The sequence below is a fragment of the Vigna umbellata genome, chromosome 4, assembly GCF_029865625.1.
Source record: "Vigna umbellata cultivar VRB3 chromosome 4, Vumbellata_1.0, whole genome shotgun sequence".
NCBI classification, from domain to species: Eukaryota; Viridiplantae; Streptophyta; class Magnoliopsida; order Fabales; family Fabaceae; genus Vigna; species Vigna umbellata.
Genome location: NC_142168.1, coordinates 60,747,307 through 60,769,368, shown reverse-complemented (window position 1 = coordinate 60,769,368; position 22,062 = coordinate 60,747,307). Strand labels below are relative to the sequence as shown.

Genomic DNA, 22,062 nt, shown 5'->3' with positions numbered 1-22,062 from the left:
CCTTTTAAATTAGCTATTTAATAAATTAAGCTTTTTTTTATTGAAGTCCGAAAATAAAATATCTATCCGCATGATTAGATTTTCAGACACTTCAAAACGAAAATTGTTCCCTCGTACAAGCCAAGGACGCGGGCTATATCAGAAAAAGAACATCAAGAACAGGAATAATTCATAGAGTCTACTACAATTATTTTTGAACCAATTTTAATAATCCTTTTAAACCATGAATAATTAGAGAGAAAAAAATATTGTAGAGTGCAAATGATAGATACTCGCAATGAACATGTGAAACCAAAATTCTGCACTTTTTACTGCAAGATGACACCTACATTACCTAAACAAAGAAGCATGAACTAAGTAGAGGCCAAAAACTAATTTAGTGTTAAAGAAACACGACATACGGTATAACAATAACACAACCAAGTTCAGTCAAAAGTAAGTATTCAGAAAAGCATGTCATAGTAATTGGTTTGAGGCAAGGCGTTCAAAGGTCCTCCTCCTTGGTGCTGATTTTGATATTCAGCAGAAATACTTGGCAAGAGAGATTCATGAGGTTGACTGCTACAACCCACAGGATTATCACATCCTTCATTAGAAAGTTCCCTAATCAATTCCTCAACCTCCAGCTCACTGAATAGATTGGTTGAATTCAGTGGCACATCAACTGCTTCATAATTCTTATCATGAAGTTCCATAAAATCTTCAAGCAATGGTTGACTTTGAGAGATGTTTTGCAAACAATTGACTTGGTTTGGATATGAGGTGGTAGCAGTAGCATTTTCCTGAGCCATGTTTGGCACAGAACTAAACCAAGCATCATCACCACCACCCTCTTGCATGTTTCTCAACAAATAACTAATTTCATTATCAAGTGCCTGGATTGGAGTTTGGATGATTTGGCCGTGTGAGAAATTCTGCATCAAACTGGGTACATTCTTGTGGTTCTTCAGCAATTTAATTCCCTCATCACAAGCTTCAATTTTGGCCTCCACACGAGCACACAAGGCCCTCAATTGATCCTTTTCCATGTTCACGAAACTTGGATCCCAAGTTGGGTACTTGATGCTTCTGATTTGTTTATGCACTTTGGAAATCTCAGCTTCAATCATGTTCTTTCTGTTCTTAAAAAACTCTTCAATACCGTAAGTCTTGTGAGGTCTCTCTTTCTTTAATTGAGTTTCATAGTACTTTTGAATCATGGAATGTATCTCTACAGGGTTTTCGGGCGAAGTCACTGCTTCAACATCACCATTACCATCAGCATTATCATCGTACATAATCAAACAGTGCTCACCACCACACCTCTTCGAAAATTCCGAGATTTTCTTCATTAGCCCTGTCTTTCTTCGCAAGAAAGTTGTCTTGCGGGATCTTTCATTGGAGATTTGTTTTAAGGTTATCCTTGCGCGACCCATATTCTGCAACACAGCACATACCAAAAACAATTCAATAGCAACCAATAAAACTGAACAGTAACATATAGTAAAAATAAACCTCAGATGAATTCAACAACAATAGTTTCTGTGAAAGTATACCTCTGAAGGTGATCGGGGTCACCAATGATGACTCTGGTAAAAGTGGAGGCTTGACTTGCGTGGGAAGAAGATGAAGAAGTGATCTTGGGGCTCCTTTTTTGATTACTTTTGAAGATGATGAAGAAGATGGGCCAACCCAACCAGCTTGTTACTCCACGCACCACTCCATTCTATTTTGTGGCAGTGAGAAGAAGATGATGAAGAATTCAACAAGAACAATGGAAGAACAAAAGGAGAATGTGAAGTGGAAAAGTATAAGGTAAAAGAATGAGACTTCTCCAAGAAACCAAATCTGTTTGAAATATTTAATGCACAGTAACAAATATAAAATTTGATACATAAATTTCAATCAAAAATATATCATTATAATCCATCATTCAATGTAATTAGCTTGAAATTAATGAATAACAACTAATTTTTATAAATTGGATTGGATGATTGAAATCAAATTTAGATTAAAATGTTTAAGATGTCACCGTTGATTCAATGGGACAAATATTCTTTTATGAATGATTAGACTTTTCTCTTTCTACTGCATTAATTATTTCTAATTTTTTTTATCATATCATAACAAATGTAGTAAATTCTGTCTTTTAATACTTTCTCACTGATCATCTAACTCTTTATTTCTTTTATGTTTTTATGTCATATTTATTTATTGTCTTTCTTCTAAAATTATATTTTTACGGCCTTTTTTTTTCCTTCTCCCGGTCTAAAATACCAAACTTTATTACTCGGTTGAAATAAGCAAGTAATAAAATTTTAGAACCTATCATTTACCTATTACAGATCTGAAATTTACCTCAATCCAAATTGATCTCATAACATAATTCACTTATCATTTATTTCAAATTTCATGCTAACAATTCATTCTTTATTTTCTATTGTACTAGCATAACATTCAATTACCTTATTTTCATCAAACACATCAAAGTGTGACATTCATTACTCCATACACAAACCTTAAATCAAAGATCCAAACATTCAAACCAATAAGACCAACTATCAAAATTTTAGTTTCATCAAACGATTAAACAGGATAGTGTCCAATGCTGGATAAGTGGCATCCGATGTAAAACCCGAAGAAAATAATAAAAATAGAATTATAATAGTCTAAATTTTTTTGTCGATGTTATAATTATTTTTGTCAAATAAATAAATTAATGTTTGGTTTTCTTTATTTATTATTTTAATAATATATGGTATGGCTTGTATGATTTACATAGGTATTTTTGTATATAACTTTAAGTGAATTTGAATTGGCTTAATGGTATGTGTATTGTGTTGTTGTGTAGGTGGTGTCCAAGACCAAGGGGTTCGACCTTCATAAGACTTAGGTGAGTTTATTTTTCATTTGGCTAATTTCCTTTATATTCTTGCACGAAGTAGGGCTCACGGATGTTATTGTTTTTCTTTTTGGGTGCATGCATGTAGGGCCCATAGGTGTTAATTGGTTTTTCGATGCATGGCCGAGTGAGGCCATGGTTTAGTGAGTGAAAGTTTATGTAAAGAGAAGAATTAAATCACGTGAATGCTTAGAATTGGGCGAACAATATAGCAACATTTTCTTTTAGAGGCGTGCTCCTTGCACCTCCATAACTTCAGTTGCACCTCCATTATATGTTATTACCCTTACATTTTGCATTGGTGTGTGAGTTAATGAGAGTTAATGATTTAGTAACGATAGGTTTACTTTTTTACCAACCAAGGATGAAGTTCGATATACATATCTGCACTCCCTGGTTTCGACATTCACTTTACATTTCTTATTCCCTTCTCTTATTCTTATTCTTTGTTTTCTGTGTTGTGCATTCCAGTGATTTCAGTGATAGTCCTTGATAATTCTCCAAACTTACATATTTTTCTGTGTTTAGGAGTGTTTATTAGATTCTTTTAGTTTCTTATTGTTTAGAATTATGATAGATTTAGGTTTTTCTTTAAAATCTTAGTTTTGTAAAATTTTAGTTAAAAATAGGTTTTTAGGAGTATATATTTTTAGTCTTTGTTAATAAATAGGAAATTAGTATTTTTGGAAAATATTTTAATAAAAATTCTTTTCTTTATTTTGCTTAAATAGGTTTTTAATTTTTGTTGTCTTTGTCTTTAATTTCTAATTGCTCTTTCTGTTCATAGTTGAAATGAAATTCCAGGATTGGGCCTTGATTGGGCTGGCTGTTCTACACTATTGGATTTGACGCTGCTGATTGAAGACGCTGTCGGGAGATTGCTCCCTCCACCACCCCAAGTACTTCCTACACCTTCTCACTATTTTTTTAATTCCAAAAATACCTTACGTTAATTTAACTTTTACCAAGTAATCCCTACACCTCCTCACTACCAAAGAGTTCGACAGTCATACCCACATCAAGAAAAACTACATGAGGCTTTGATTTGAAGAGCCGCTTTCGCGACTTGCTCTAAGCCACTCGAACAAGGATATTTGTAGGATGCATGTCTGCATGAATGAAGTTGTCCACCTGAAAGAAGACATTGCAATGTCTAGGAAGTTAGAACTTTATAATGTTACAGTTTAAAACTATTACCAGAAGTCAAATTTTTTTCCGTTCAAATTAAGGATTAGGAGATGCATGATCAGATTACTATTATCAACAGAACTAAGACGTTCCTTCAAAAAACAAACTATTATTTTGGACAAAAGAAAATTCAGTATGACTGATAAGGCAAAGAAAACTCAATAAATAATATACAGAGTAGATCTAAACAACCAAAAGGCCATGTAAACATCACCATACTTCATGAATATCCAACAAAGAAACCCTCTAAATCTAATCTATAATGATATGAAAAATCAGTTTATCACACAGTAAAGACAATTTCTAGAAAGAGTTAATAATTATTAAAAGACATGGTTTGCTATTGTTTTAAATAAAAACAAGCATTACAACAATTCGTGGGAGATTTGAGGTCATCAATCGTGATGAGTTATGCTTTATGTTGCAAAACAAATAAAGATACTTTACCAGAAACATTTTCAGAAGTACGTGAGTCCCAATATGAGCAATAGAAGATTTAAGCCGTTCATGTCCTTGAAGATCATCAACATAATAGGCGACACTCTCACCCTTCTCATATGTTTCCACCAAAACAGCGGGGTGCACTAGTGGATAGACAAGCTTAGGGAAAGAAGCATCCTTCCATCTACGGAAATTATTCTTGAACGAATGTCGAGATCCGTTTGTCCTTCAACGGATGTCAATATCCATGCATGGATGTTGACATCCGTTTAAGAATTCAACGCATATTCACATCCGTTTAAATATTACTGAAGGACAAAAAAGGAATGAGGAGGTGCAGGGAGCAATGTGTGGTGGTGGAGAGAGTAACTCTCCGCTGCCGGGCTGCTACTGCTGCAATGGAACTCCAACTTTAGTGAAACACGTCTTTTGGCTTGGCTGCCACATTTTGAGTACATTGGGCCATTGGCTGGATAATTGGAAGTTGCTCTTGATGGGATACTGATGATGGTTGATGAAGAGTGGGCCGTTGCTGCCACAGTTTGGGAATTAGGCCTGCATTGTAATTGATGTTGTGCGTTTTGAAGGCTGGCAGATTTAGTTGAAAAGGAAATGGGCTTATTCTGCACGGGCCAGAGATTAATGAAACACAACGTTTCAGTCTTAGCAGAAGCTGTCCTGCTTTGGGGTTCTTACTACGCAATTCATTTGGAAGAAAAGGTAGCTTTCTTCCAGCTAGGGTTCCTAAGAGCAATTAGAGAGAAGTGAGATGAAGAGAAAAGACAAAGCTTATGCTCAAGTCACTGATCCTTCCCGGAGAAGAAGCTGCCTAGAGAAGAAGTTGATCAAAGAGAAGATGATAGGAGGGCTGTCGAGAAGATTAGAAGGAGATCGTGAACAGAGGACGTTGGATCAAAGGAGTGCGAAGCGTCGACAATTAGTCCTTTTCACTTTCCCTTTTCCCTCTTTCATTTTTTTTCTTCCTTCTTCGACCCTATAAAAGGGCATGTATATAGACAGTGTGAGAAAAACGCGGAGGCTGAGAGGTTCCGCGAGAGCGAGTTCTAGGGTTTTATCGCGCTTTTAGTAGAGTAGATTCGAGTTCTTGTGCGTTGTGTTCCTACTCACGCATTCTGTTCCGTATTTTTTTGTAACTTTTGTGTTTCATTAATAATACTTCCTTCTACTTTGATATTTCTCTGTGTTGAGTGCTGTATGATTCTGAGTTCGATTTTCTTTGCAATGTTTCTGCGTTCTTGGTTGATTATGTACATATTTTTCATGTTTTGATTTGAAAATGAGTTGAACTCGTAACTCTACACATCTGAAATTCCTTAGGGAATTACATGACTCCGCTGTGAGCATGACTTATTAAGATGTCTTCTCGAGTTAGAGTTGAGTTCAACGATAAAAAAGATATTGTTTTAGAGTAGTTGTTTTACTTTGAAAATTTGATTTGGACTCTATGACTCCACATAGCTGAAATTCCTTAGAGAATTACATGACTCCATAGTGAGCATGACTTATCGAGATGTCTTCTCGAGTTTGGAGATGAGTCCAATAAAAGAAAAATATTGTAATTCATATTTTTGCTTGTGTCAGTTCATTTCAATTAGGATTTTGTATGTTTTAGAGTAGATTGCATTTTAATTGCATTTAGATTAGGTTCTACATCTAGTATTGGTTAGAAACTTGAATTAGGATTTGAATTTGCTGTAATTTGGTATAGTAAGTAGACATTTACACAATCTAAGTTTTGATTTGGAATTTAAATACCACATAGTGGGTATAACTGTCCAGGATGTCTTCCTGAGTTGTAAATGACTACTTTTCTACACTAATCTTGGCACTTTTGATTCTTATTCATTAGTCTAAGCAACAAATTTGTTTCTACTTGTTAATTTAGGTGTTTGTTCATTTGATTTCAGTTTTAGTTGAGAATATTAACATGATTGTTCTTGATTACTTCTGTTTAGAGTAGGATTTGATGATTCATTTTAGGTTTTATGTTTTACATTTTAATTCAGATTTGATGCTTTGTTTAGGAATATTTTTTAATTGTTAATGCATTCTTTTAGACTTAGGTTTTGCTTCTATTCTGCATTTCTGTTTGAAAAATTTATTTCCTTATTTTTTTAGCATTTGAGTTCTGTTTAGATTGTATCATATCTGTTATGTTTTAGTTGTTGGAAGTTATAGTAAATATGTTTTATTTCTGTTTTGAGTAGTTTAGATTGTTATTTTCTTTTCTTTTATTGCATTTCAATTTCTTTATTCTTTTAAGCAGATTTTAGTTTAGACTAGTTTTAATTCTTTTATTTTAGTTTCATTCATTTTAAATGTCCCCACCCAGTTTAATAGTAAATAATTAGTAAATAAATACAAGACCCTAACCCTACACTTTAATCTTAATTAGCTGAGTCCTAGGATTGATATTCTGGTTGCCCTATGCTACATTAGTGGGGACCAGACTTTGTTTTGCCTTAGGCGACTAAAACGCAGTTTAATAGTCCTAATGTTAGTTCAGTGATGGTCCCTATGGTCCTTGGTCGCGGTCCTCCCGATGGGGGGTGTTGTTTGGTGGTCGTTGGTGCTTTTGTCATTCGTTGAGAGGCCAACATTTGAGTAAGATTTGGTTTGAAACCTTTAACCACACTTTGAAGTACGATTAAGGCCTCGCCAGTGTTCGAAAGCTGGTTGAGGCCTCGCCGTAATTCGAAGTACGTCGAGGCCTTAACCGGCGTTCAAACGTCTGTGAAGCCTTAACCACACACTAAAGTGAATATTCTCACGGTTTTGATAAATCGAAAAGAACGTGTCACACTAAATTATGCATTTCTTGATGCCATCACCATTGAATAGGGAAAATACAAATAGGCGAGTTGAGTGTTACACGAATAAGGTCAAGAACAAGAACCACAACCTGAGGAAGAAGAATGTTCGTGGTGTCCAAACATATCCTTTATTGTGCCTTGTAACGAAGTGTCAATCTCCATGAATCATTCTTCAATTTACGTATTGAGACGTTCTTCTATTTCTCAAAAAAAGTGTTTGATTTTGGGTATTATTAGCCATTATAGAATCGTGTTTGGAAGGTCACCTTCTGATACCACTTGATACGATTGTTCTAAGAAGGAAGGTCCATGAAAAATAACTAAGAAGGGTAAGGTATAAACGAAATAGAATGAACACCAAACAGGTAATCTTATTGGATTAAATTAAACTCTACAAAGAGAATGTTTTACAAAAGAATAAATGAATGACATACACTAATGTTGTAACTTTTATATATATATATATATATATATCAGTTACAACTAATTTATAATCTTGCATCAAAAAATAGGCCATCCTTTGCGCTTCAATCAGCTCAACACTGGGAGCTATGTACCATCATAACTATTGGAGAATTCAAACTTAATGCCGAAATCGGCTTAAGGTTGGGGGTATGTACCATCATAACCTTGGAAAATTACATCTTAAATAAGTTATAGGTTGACTTATGGTAATTGGTAAGATAAACAGATCCCATATAATTTCGAAGATATTGTAGGAAAAGATGAGATGATTATATCTCTAAATAAAATAACTTAAATCAGTTTTCTACTATTTCATATCTTAATAGATCCCAAGAGATACAAGTATAAGATGATTATACCTTAAAAATTAGTTTTCTAGTATTTCATATCTTAATAAAGTTCTAAGAGATACAAGTTGTTGTTCAAGTTGTTAGAAGATAGTCTAAAGGAATAGGGGACTTGGACTCCCTAGCTTGAGGTCTCCTTAACACTCACTTTAAATTTTTTGTTCTTTGGTTTAACATTATTCTAGACCAAAAACAAGAATTTTTTACCTCTGGGATGAGTTTGTTTGTAACGACCCACATTTATTTTCTAAGTGATAATTTTCAGTGATAATAGTCAATCAGAATTATTATTGGTTGGTGGATGATTGAATTGATTTTATGTCCCTTTTGTCAGTATGTTTATGCCTTCGATGAGAAGGTGGATGCCTTGCCAAGTCAATTGTTGACTTATTGTCCACTAGAAATTGTCTTATGCATCAAGTTCACCTTAGTTCCTTCATTAGGAGACCCAACTAGGCTACTTGACATGATGCTTCTGAGGATGCAATGTTCTTAGCCTCACATGAGGACAAAGCTACCACAGGTTCTTTTGTAGAGTTTCATGAAACTGGTGCTCCTCCACAAAAGAAAATATATCCTACAGTGCTCTTTCTATCACTCTTATCTCTACATAAAACTGAGTTTTAATACTGAAGTATTCCCAGCTCAACATCAGATATTTCTTTTGAAAACAAAATTCCAAAACCTATTGTGCCTTGTAGATCCCTTATGTTAGAATGGTGCAGTAGAATGATTAGCGTGAACAACAAACCAAGAGAGGGGGTGAATTGGTTTCTAATCCCAAATCGTGCCTTTAAATATTTTCTCTTTTAATTCAAATTCCTTAACGATAAATTAAAACAAATAAGAGTGTAAGGAAGAGAGAAAATTGCACAAGTGATTTTATATTGTCTCATATCACAAAGATCCTACATCTAGTTTTTAATTTCAAATGAAAATTAATGATCCACTATAAAAAACCAACAAACTATTACAATCACAAAGAAAATAAACAAGTTTAAGGTTAGAACACTTCTCTTGTTACCGCAAGAGATGAAACTCACTTCCTCTGAAACCCACAAGGGATGAACACCTCCTTCGAATGCTTCACGAAGGATGACCACCTCCTTTGAATCTTCACAAAGGATGACAAACTTTAACTCAGCAATAACAACAATAGTCAATCACAACTCTCGTGAAATTTTCGCTCTATGCCAACATCAAGTTCTCAAAGCCACAACACAAGGGTTACACAAACCCTAGAACACACTTATCAGAGTACACAATAAAATCAAATAAGCTTTTCGAAATTCTATGTACTTCATATGTTAAAATGAGAGTCTTAATCCAATATATAGAGATCTCTCTCAAGGATACCTCCAAAAAATCCATTGTCAACTATTTAACACAATCAATTATCTAAATGAGGTAATCAATTATGCATTTAATGTATGCACAACGGTAAAAAACATGCTTGAAAACTCTCATAATTGCTCGTGTTAATCGATTATCTAAATGAGGTAATCAATTATGCTCATAATGTATGTACAATGGTAAAAAACATGCTTGAAAGCTCTCATAATTGCTCGTGATAATCGATTATGGTAAGTTATAATCGATTATGGTAAGTTGGTAATTGATTATTCCAAGGAAAAATGAGTTTTTAGAAAACTTTTAAGCACAATAGATGTAATCAAGGATAAATAATACCCTATACATAAAACTACTGAATTAGAAATGCTTAATCATAAAACAAGTCTTCATGAAAGTCTTCTTGCAACAAGAGCACTTGAGACTTGACTTTGAGATATCATCAAAACTTCTAAGCTTCATCTTTATGCTAACAATCTCCCCCTATTTTATGATAATCAAAACTCCTTTGAATTAAAGCTTCTTGTAACCTGTACTAATCTGTAGTTCGTACATAACTTCAAGAAAGGGATTAGTAGACAAGAGATAAATAAAAGTTAAGCCTTTAATCATACTTTAAACATACTTATCTCTCATCTTGATCATTATTAAAAAACGCTATGTATGAGTTAAAAATATATCTCCCCCTAAACATAAGAACTCCCCCTAAATATAAGCAAGACATAAATAAGGAAAATTAAATAAGAATCCAAACTTTTCATTAATATAATAAAACATAACATAACACAGGAAGAGAAAATGCAAATGAAATGCATGAAGGACATATAGAATTCATCGCTATCGTCATCATCTAAAGGAGTTACTAAGTCTTTTATGACTTGAACCTTATTGTCTAGATTCATAAGGAGAGAACACACTTCTTCATTCCTAGAGGCTTAAAGAAGAGACATATTGGATAATTGCTTAGACAGACTCTCTAAAGAGTAAGAGGAGCTGATTGGAGCTAGCGTAGAGGGTCTCGCTTTATCTTGGATGTCATCCATCGACTGATCTTCATCATCATCCTTTGGGTTCCCTACATCATCACAATGGATGTAGGTATTTCCTTGAGAGATAAATCCCATCTGACGGAGGGCAGAATTCCCTATCTAACTGCCATTGTGAGTGCTCTGAAATGCACCACTAGAGACATCTACTCCCTTGTACTCGCAGATCATGGATACCAAAAGAGCATAGGGAAAAGGGTAACGAGTGAACCTCTTAGCCTTCATCATGGTATCACAGATAAGACTGATCCAATGAATCATAATCTCATTGACTAAACCATAAATAATCATTAGATCCGCCTCAAAGCACTGTGTGTGATTAAAAACACAGGGAAAAAGTAGCCACACAATCAAGAAATGAATTAGCCTCTCATCCTTCTTGAGACCACCCACTAGCAACTGCTTCCTGTTGACATGAATCTCAGGATTCTTTAGAAAAGAGAAAAAGGCAAAACTCTTGTTGAAGCCATCAATACCCCGAGTTAACATCATTGCATCTTCATTCAACTGAATCTAAGCCACTATTGTCCAAATGTCATCGTCCATAATAATATCTAATCCCTTAACTCTAGTAGAGTAGACCCCATCTTGTACCTTCAAGTTAAAGTAGAACACTCTAACTAAATTCGGATAGAACTTACCTTGCATCTCGAGTAGGGACTGAATGCCTTGGTGGAAGATAAGTGGCACAAACTGAAACCCATATATGTGAAGCCAATTGAGATCAATGTACTTTGGGGATATTAACTTTATTTCCTTCCAAAACAAGGTGAACTCATAGTGTTTTCTTCGTCAAAGATCCATCCACTAAGATTATTGCCATGACTTCTTGGATTACTAGAGGAGGATGGGCGAGATCCCCTTATGGTAGGTAACTTTCTTCTATCAGCCATGATAGAAGGTAAGAGCAAGGAAAACTAAGGGGTGGGAAGCTAAGATGCAAGGAGAACACCAAACGCGTGTCGTGAATAACAAGTTCAACACGGGTAATGGTTTTTCCAAGCTTTTTAGGCGGTGGTGGCATATTAAAAAAATTTATTTAATTGAAAAAATGAAATAACAAGTGTAGCACACGTGTTAGCACATGAGCAAAATCTTACGTAATTTGTCATGTAGGATAAACTTTAATTTCGTTGAAAAATAGGAACTAAAACCAATGCTTTTGAAAGTTCAAGGACCAAACAGTGTTAAAGTTTCGACCAGAGGCCATTTATAATTTTACGTAATTTTTCAAGGATAAAAAACATATTTTTCCTTTTTTTTTATTAAAATTTTGTTGCGAGATGATATTGTTATGTTTACTCCAATAACATGATCATTCCAATATATTCTACTATAATATCATAATCATTTTATAATACTTTGATACCTAAAATTATAACTATTAATTTTATACTCTTATACCTTGATTATGAATTGTGTTGGTCATACTCTAATACGTTTCTCATTATGATTTTGATCTCAAAAGATTTATTATGGTTCTAATGCTATGATTTGATATCAATAAAACATTTCTTATGATGCTCAATTATAGACTAAAATTATATCTCTTTATTGGTTTTGTTATATGAAAAAGGGAAAGATTGTTGAAATAAACCAGCTCCTCAAGTTAAAAGAAATTTAATGATAACAAAACACTCATACTACTAGACAACGAAGTCTTTAGTTAGATGAGAAATAATATTAGACGAATAAAGGAGAACATCTAATTTAAAAATCATATAAGAATAATGAAACTTATATGAATTTGTAGTCACATATTTGGAATGATATGCGAATTGTTATTTTATTTGTGTATTAAATATTAACACTTATGTTTTAACAAATATCTCCTTCTTTTCATTGATGATCTAAGTCACATATACTAAGATATCATCTTGTGAGAAATAGAGGAGAGTTCTCACACATTGTGAGCATATGTAGATATATGAACATGAGTTATGATTAACTTGTATTAATTTCATAGTTTGTGGGTTCCTTTGTAAATCTACCTCTTGAATTGGATTAGATGTTATTCTCTCGTAAGACATACTTAATACGTGTCTTTGAGAAGATGTTACTTAATATTCTTCTTGTTAAATGTCTTTTGACATATAAATCCATGTTTAAGTGAAATTGGATTATTTATTAATTGTTAATAAAGTTATTTCTTATATAGTCTTTATGAATTGTATTGATGTCTTTCCTAATATTACTAATAAAAACATGTTATGATTTTTCACTTTCGAATATTAGATTTAATTTGATAAATCGTTTAAATCTCTCTAAGTTTAGGTATTGTTAGTGGCTAAAAGGTTATTTTTCTCTTACATGAGTTTTGGTTTGATTCCGTCATTTTGTATCTTTTTTGGTTTTTCTTTTTTCTTTTATAAAATTTTCAAATAGTGGCATATAATTAAAGGATAAAGTTTTAATTGGCATGTTAACATTATATTATGCCTCACATGATTTCATAATAAATAAATAAATAAGAAATTCCCTAAACCTAAGTTTTGAGATACAAGAAAAGTAGAATTAAGAAATTTCCTAAACCTAATATTGAGATATAAGAAAAGTAGAGGTTGCAACATGATTGATATAGGATATCATGCATTGTCATGGAGTTGTAATTTTTGTAGTACTTAAATCATCATATTTTTGTTATTATTTCAATCAAGTGGAACTACTAAGCTAGCACTTGAAAACAAGGGTAGGTGGCAGCATGCCTACTTTTGTACTACGCGTAGAGTTAAAAAAGCACCTTCCTTCCTCTCTTCTTATGCAAAAGGTCCACACATATTATGATGGAAGAGGAAATGTTTTACTTTATGACAATGTAACATTAATAACAACCTAAAATGCTGACAGATTAGCCTGCTTCTATGCAATTACCTTATAGTCTAGGCAAAATGCTGTTCTATCGTATTCTCCGACAAAATATGTAGCACAAATTGTTCTTTTTGCATTTATTTTGTTCATAAAAGTTAGAAGAGTGCATATTTTATCAAAACAACAGAACAAAAATGTGAATCCTGCATAATCAGAGAGCGAGAGAGAAAGGACAAAATGAAAAGTAAAAATCTGTTCTGTGTGTTAGAACTGGTTTTTCATTTTGTCTATTCTTGGTTGGAAAAATAATTATATATTTTATTACATCAACAAAATTAACTGCTAAAGGCCAATGAAAGTAGCTTTTGAAATATAATTTCCTTTGTAGCCTAACAAATATTTATTTGAATTTAAACAGTGTATAGGTATAATGTAAAAAATATATTTGAAGCCTAACAAATATTTATTTTAATTATGGAGTGTTATATATTTGAATTCTTTTATTTTTTTAATAATTGTTTTATAATTTTTTGGTCAATAATCCACCATCGGCCTTTAGACCTAATTTTTGAACAGTCTATTAATATCTCCAGTTACCTCCATTTTGGAATCAACATTTCATAACACAAAATATTTTTCCCAAAGTTCATTATGCAATTAATGAATAAAACATAATTTAAAAATTCAAAATTCAAGAAGAAATACCCCAAAAATTTCAATGCTAATCATGTTTTAGAGATCCCCAAAATAAAAGTCATCTTTGAAAATCTGATTACCAAATCACTATGCTTAAACATGGAATAGGGCAAGTATATAAATATTAGGGTAATAATACAAACACCCATTTTTTTCATTCAATAAAATAAAATTAATTTAAAAGAAAAATCGGCAAATTAACTAGAAAAGTATAAATACTAATTTTTTATTAGGTGTTGGAAGGAGTAAGAAAACGAAAAGGTGAACATGTAAAATTTTCTTAAATAATATATGTAAAATACACTAATCATAATGTACATTACTCTATAGAACATTGAGTGTGAAAGTATCTGAATGTATATATGTCTAGGTATGAAGTAGATCTCATAAATTAAAGTGCCACAAGAGATCTATAATCTATTACTCTGGCATTTCATTCACAACACAACTCATATATATATCTAAAGCAATTTTCATTGATTGATAACTAAAAATTTTCACATATAGACTAAAAGCTTTGTACCTATGTTCATGCTTACAAATAATATGCAACAAATGAAAGGCTAAAAAGCTTATACATAGAGAAACAGGAAGCACTTGCATTTGTATACATAAATCAAAAGAAAACAGAAGGAAAAATGAAGAAAACAAGACTTAGATGGAAGACGAAGAAGAAGAAGAAGGCAATGATTATTGGAATCATGACTATAAATAACACATCAAACAATTTTTGCTTGAGAAAGTTTCTTTTCAAGATACTTGAGTGATGTTGGGTTGATTTGAGTGAAGAGATAGTTCCCAGCAAATAGGTCACCAAAATGACCATGTCCCTCTTTGAACCTTTTCTTCACCTTAGCACACACAAGCATAACTTTTTTCATCATCCAAATCTTCCTCCAACTTGCCATTTTCACCCTCAACCTTCTCCTCAAGGGCACCCCTCTAAGCCTGACCCACTTCTTAGGCCTTAGGGTTACCGTCTGATCTCTCTCATCCTCATCATCAGACAAAGAGCCATCATGCCTCAGAATTTGGTAAGGTAGCTTAAAATTGATGGCACTTGCAGAAACCATTTGAACAGAAGACATGGTGAGAGTGGAAATGAATAATGAAGAGAAAATTATGGTTGTGATTGTGAGAAGGATGAGGAAATTTAGGGTATCCCTCCAGAAAAGATCTTTGGTGAATGAGTTTGAGGTGGTGTTGGTAAGAACATGGTGGTGTATTATTACTAGAGGAAGGAAACTACCGTGGAGGTAGTTGAAGTAGCATTGTATTTATTGTACTTTGGAAACTTTCATAAGCATTTATTGCTTCGGTACGTACACATTTCTTTATTAACCAACAAGAAGAAAAATATTTTTCACACCCTTTTTCTTTACATATTGGAAGAAAGAGAAATGATATACTTTTCTATAAAATATTACTTTGTAATTTAATTATGGATTACTCACATTGATTAAGAGAAAAAAGAATAATTTTAATGTAAATATAAATTTTGGATTAGATTACTACGTAACCCTTTCAATTATTTGATTATTTTATACGTTTTTCTTTCTGCAGTAAGCTTTTTGTTCGGTTTTTGGACTAATTTTTTTAATGGGGACGTAGTTGTTATACAAACTTTCACATTGAAAGCTGATAAATGCGTCGTCAGAACTTAATATTTCCACCATATTTGAATTAGGGAGTGAAAAGGGAAAGGATAGACGAGAAGGAAAAATAAGTATAAAAAATGGTGAAAAGAGTATTATGAATAATTTAGTTAATATAATAGAATAAAACATATACATTAATTTGATAATTTATAAAATAACTAAAATATCCTTGTACTACAAATGAAATGTGATTTTTCAATTTGAAGGACAATTCCGCTTGCTTTGGCGAGAAATATAATGCTTTTTTATGACAGAATCCCAAAACCCTCACTATTTTTATTTGCAAATCTTTGTAAAATCGGTACAAATAACTTGATCTTACGTATTTTATTTTTCCATTTTTTACACTCTCTCCTACGTGTAAGTCTATTATTTCTTCTTATAGGACTTTTCTCTCTCTCTAATTTCATTCATCTAATCTAATAGCACTGTACAATAGCTGATGAGTTAATGATTATTTTCAATCAATCAAATTTTCAATCAGAGTAAATATCTATTTGTTCTGAAATTTTTTAATTTTCTTCCTTCTTTTTTTTTAATTTGTCTTTAATCTAGGTCAAATAAGTTAAAAATAGTGATTCTTTCAACATATGGTTATTGATTTTTGTTGTTTGGACAATTTGTTAGATATTTAAATTTTGAGTAAATATTAGTAAGGGAAACTATCTTTGAAAATCTTTTAATAATGGATTTGCATATAAGATTTGATTTGGCTGTGAGAGTTTGGTAGAATAATTTGTAATGTTGTAGTTCGAAGATTTTCATTTTGAAAATAAAATAGGAAAAAAGAACTAGCATGCATGTTGAATTCAAGTTTTTAGTTTTGAAAGTAATTATATTCTTTGATTGTAATTTTAGATGAGATATATGACAATGCTTCGTAATGAAAATGTGTTATTCTGGTTTTAAGTTGGGTGCAATTGAGTTAGTAGATATTTGACTTAGAGTACATTGAATTCAATGTTATTTTAGATGTTGAGTGGTTAGATTATTTATGTTAGAGTTTCTTAAATTAAGTTGTTAATATGATTTAGATCAGTAAAGTTTGTTTTTCATATATTAGTTTGAGTTTAATTTAAATGAAAATTATATGGATCTTGAATGATCCAGGTTAAATTAAAATGAATAAAGAATAATATTAAAGAAAATTATGATTGTAATATAATTTTGAATTTGTTTAAAACTTGTATCTGTTAAGTTGATTTTGGGTAAACTTTTGGAAACGTATTTGATCTTGTGCATGAAATTAATTTTATGATATTCTCACTCTAAGTAAAAGATTTTTCTCAAGTAGAAGTACGGCAGAAACTTCACTCTTGCTATTAATTCTATTTTCGCTTAAGAAAAAATAGATTCGAAATTCAACACTTGATCTTATCTTTGTTTTTTCTCAAATAAATTTTTTTCACTCAAAATAATTATTGCTTAAACTATATGTTTCTTTTTTTTTATTTAATTGATTGAATTTAATGTTAAATATAAATGTAAATAATATATATATATATATATATATATATATATATATATATATTAAATGATTTGTTGTCTTATTTAAGTGAATTGTGTTATATGAAAATGATTCGTAAAAATTATAAGATTTGTATGAATTTAATTGATAATTTAAGTCACATAAATTAAAATATTAGGTGATGATCTTAAGAAATTAAATTAGAATTTAATCTTATAAAAAGGTTTGTAAGTGAAGTTTACATTTGACTATTATAAAATCAATAAAATATAGTCAAAGTAAATAAAACATAGTCAAAGTAAGAAACTGAAGAAGAGATTATTGTATCATTAAAATGCTAGCTATGAATTCTGGATATGGATATTCTTTAAAATTTACTTTGATTCATGTAGTCAAAGTTTATGCATATTTGTAGTTCTAAAATAAATAAGGCATTAATTTTTTATAGTGAATGCCAATACAGTCTCCTATGATATATTTATAGATATTTCTCAAAAATATCCTTTAATATATATCTCCAGCTGTAGTTATATTCCGAAATTAAAAGAATGTTCGTTTTGAACAATATTTTTTTTACGTGCCTTTTACTAATTTCAAGTTTCTTTAATTTTCATGTTATTGTCTTGGTACTCTTTCTTTATATGATTACTTCACTTACCCTTGTTTAAAAAATGTACCTTAAAACTACATTGATTAAACAATGATTCATACAACTGTAAAAAGGTAATGACGGAAACCTCTCTTTCTTCTACCTTTTACTTTTCTTAGTTTTGCATAACAAATATCTTTGAACTTTGAAAGTAAACTTTATGTGATTTATTAAAAAATTTATCAGCAAATTATATTTATATATTAAAGCACTTGGAGTGTTTCAACCCGTATATAAAAAGAGATATACAAAGATTTCTCAACATTAGGTCTCCATGGAATATTACAAGACCTATACATTTGAAAAGAAAATATACCCACTTATTCCTTCCATGACATTTTACATTAAACAATCATACAAAACATTTTACATTCAAACAATATTTCAAAATAGATGGACACTTTTGTGGTAGCACTAGTAAAAAATTACATTTTTAACTCGTACATTATGCTTCGGTTTTTTCGGAACCGAAGTGTATCAGACGCGGTGACAGGGTTGTAATTTTCAAATCATTATATGCCTCGGTTGCTAAACAACCGGTGTCTAAACGACATACTGACTCGATTGGCAGAATGGACCGAGGTATATACCTCAAGTGAAAATATTACTGCCTCGGTTACCAGATGGACCGAGGCATATAAGGCTTGGGCTTTGGACCGTGAAAATCTTCAAGAAAACCTAGCAGCTCTCCCATTTTCCTTTTATTTTTCTCGCTTCTCTCTCGTCTTTATGCTCCAATCTCGCTTCTGCCTGTTGTAAGTGCCGCTGCCGCTACCCGTCCGCTGTCCCACCGCCCCGCCATTGCCTCGCCGCTGCCGGGAGCCACCACCACCTCGTCCTAGGCGATGGCTCGAGTACAACTTCCACCTCACCTGCCATTGCGTCTCTGGAGCGAAGAGCAAGCGGCCCCGCCACTACAAGGAGCCACCACCACCTCGTCCTGTGCGAAGGCTCGAGCGCAGCTTCCACCTCACCTGCTAGTGCGTCGCCTCTAGAGTGAAGAGCAAGCGGTGGTTGTTGGCGGTGGCTGTTGGCAGTGGATTTTGGCGGTGAAAATCTCAGATCTACAGATCTGAAGGCCTGGCTTCCACCCCTAAAGACCCCTCCTCCATCCCCAACGTCCACAACAAGATCCAGAAGCTCACCCGCAACGTCTCCAAAGTTGATGCCTCTTCGCGGATTCGCATCTGGGGAAGTGCAGTTCGCAACCTCACGTTGGAGCCGAGGCCATTCGTCGGACCACCGTTGCTCAAGTTGGAGAAAGTCGCGCCGTGTACGATGGTTCGGCCGCTACCTTTGCTACCCTAAGGCAATCTCCCTTGGTTTTCAAATAAGGATTCAACTCCTTTGTCTGTGATTGGAGATGAACAGAGAGGCGTAAAGGCTTAATTTCATTATCTCATTTGGTTGTTGGCTCCATTTTACGCAGGTGAAGAAGGAGCAGAGCACGGGCTTAAGGATCTTTTTCTTTTTTGTGTTATATGATTCCATTATCTTATGAAAGAATCTGAATATGATTCTAGCCTCTCTGGATATTTTCCTCTCTTTTTCTGGTTGTGGTTTCATAGAGTTTGAGATTAAAAGATGCAACAGAGAAAATGATAATAAGTTAATGTGATGGAAGGTGGATCTGTTAATGACCTGATGTTTAAAAAAAAATAGCCTTCTACCGCCTCTGTTCTGGTGAACCCGAAACCAAAATTCTTCCCTCTCTACCGCCTCGGTTTCATTTTAACCAAGGTAAAAACATGCATTTTTTTGATCTCGCCTTCATATACCTCGATTGCAGAATTGGTGCGAATAGGCGAAAATAACCGGTGTCTTTTCTATTTATTGTACTAGTGTAGGTTGGTGTAAACTGCTAAACTCTTGCATATAACATGTTGCTTCCTCTTCCATGGTACTTCCATCAATTGACACTACACTGCATTATTTTCTACAAAAAGAAAAAACTATGGACTACATAGTTTGAGATGGATCAATCTAAAACTACTTGAAAAAAACTAAAAAAGAGGGGAGATGTGAATAGTGTTAATGGAAAAATCTTTTCTCAATCCTTCTGATATAGCATGTTCGTCGAGTACAAGATTTATAAGGTAAGTGTTAAGATCTTGTGAGTGGTTATAAACAATAACTTCTTTTTACGTGTTATTTAGAATATACACTACAATGTTTGTAAGAACTCCCTTCGTTAAATAAGGATTGTTTAGTACAAAAGTTTCTTGTATGTAAATATAAAAATGTAATTGCAAGTTTTATAAGAGAAACATTTAGGTAGAAGTAAACAATAAATGCACACATATTTTTATACTAGTTCACTCCAACTAAGCTACGTCCAGTCTTTTCTATCCACAGAGGATTCCACTATAATATTTAACAAGATTACAACTAAGTATTCTCACCACTCCTGGTATCCTTAGTCAGCGAATAACCTTCCGTTATCCTAGACTAGTTATGTATTCGCACCACTCCTGGTATCCCTAGGCACTCTTGGTATCCACTGATACACTGCCTAGGTGAGTTTCACCCACTCCTAGTTGTGCAATATTATTCACCACTCTTGGTATCCCGATCAGCGAATAACCTACAATTACCCTAGATCAATTGAGTATTTGCATCACTCCTGGTACTAGACAATCCTGATATCCTCTGATGCGCTGCCTATATTTCCTTAACTCGTTTGAGTTCAACAACAAGTGTTTTAATTCTCTTCAGAATTGGAAGCAACGATTGCTTACAAGTCACTCGTAGAGATGATATGTGTACAATACAATACAGTCTAGAGACTCGCTAAGTGTTTCTCTCTTTCCTTACAACAGTAAGCATATATTACAATGAAGCTTGAGAGTATTGCTTCACTTCTCTTCTCCTTCTCAGATATTCTCTTTTTCTCGAGCTCTTCTGTGCTTCTCTTTTGAATGTTTTTCTTAGGATGAATATTTTCATTGTACGTTATCATTTTGATTCTTCCTTTGAGTGTTCTTATATTTAAAGGCTCTTGAAAATATATCTGTTAGACTGAGCTCTTAGCCTTGATTCTTATGGCTTCTCTTTCTTTCATGTTAAGCAATCGTTGGTTAAAGTCAAGTTTGTCAGAGCCAGCTCACTTTTTCAGTACTTTGCTTGAAGTAGGTTATATTTTCTTTCAAACACCACTTCTTAAGAGGAGAACATTCTGTAAATATCTTATTTGTCTCCAACGTCCACTTCTGATATCTTTTGAATAAAGTAGGTGGATGCGTGTAAAGTAGGTTATCTTCATAGAATAGAGTAGATTGTGCATGCAACAAATATGTCTTATCTCTTATCACTTTTGTTGTTTTTGAATGTTAAGCATTTAATGTCATTTAGTGCTTGCTCAAAACAACAAAGTGTTTTTTACATTTTCTACCGTTGAGGTAGCGTTTACCAATTAAGCTTTTCTCTAAAGATACCAAACGTTGAGTAAGAACTTCGTTGTTGGATGAAGTAACTGTTTTAGCTCATGGTATCGTTTAGACTGATGTAAATGCTTTTTGTGATATTGCCTTTTTAGAGCAAAAGTGTTTAGCAGGTTATGTTTTTTTTTATGTTTTTGGTTTAGGCTTTTAGAGTATTTTTCCAAAGACATAGTTGACACTTTTTGTGTTTTTCCGAGAGTTCATTTGGATACCCTTGGGTACAATATAACTTACATGTGTAGCATAACTCTCTTAAATGCTTTGACTTGTGAGTAGTCATTGCGTCTGGATGTTTTGACTTCGGTGTTTTTGTGTTTCCTACCATCCTAAGTGTTTTCCTAAGGTTTCTATTGTTGGGGATTTAAGCCTAATTCTTATGTTTCTACCTATCCTATTTTTCTAGTTAAGAAATTTCTTATTTCATTTAATGTTATTTGATTAAACTTCAAAACATCAGAGTGTTTATACGTATAGACGATTTTGTCTTAATAAACCTTTTACTTAGAACCATTTTTTCATATTGACCCCCTAGGTAAACTGATTTGATGCACTCAATTGAATATAGAATCCAATTAGAGTAAGAAAATTTAACATTTGAAATTTTATGTTTCATCCCTACCCAAACATGTAGTTGTGCCAATGAAAAAATTTACTCTTCATCCACTTTACCTTGTTTAAATACAATCTTGCTCCTATGAAACCATATGTTTCATATAATTGATATTCATAGACCTTTCTATAATTTATTTTCTTTACTATTAAGGATCGATAAATAAAAATTGTTGAAAGTG

General features: G+C 32.9%; 2 protein-coding genes across 2 annotated transcripts; both read right to left on the bottom strand.

Moving 5' to 3' along the window:
* Positions 1-443: 443 nt before the first annotated feature.
* On the bottom strand, positions 444-1,536 carry LOC148200774 (agamous-like MADS-box protein AGL103). Its single transcript, XM_088113043.1, has one exon. It carries the CDS (start codon positions 1,413-1,415, stop codon positions 444-446), a length of 972 nt encoding a protein of 323 aa, XP_087969169.1. The 5' UTR covers positions 1,416-1,536.
* Positions 1,537-14,635: 13,099 nt separating this feature from the next.
* Positions 14,636-15,315, bottom strand: LOC148200773 (uncharacterized). The gene has a single exon (XM_088114515.1). It carries the CDS (start codon positions 15,142-15,144, stop codon positions 14,776-14,778), a length of 369 nt encoding a protein of 122 aa, XP_087970641.1. The 5' UTR covers positions 15,145-15,315; the 3' UTR covers positions 14,636-14,775.
* Positions 15,316-22,062: the final 6,747 nt, after the last annotated feature.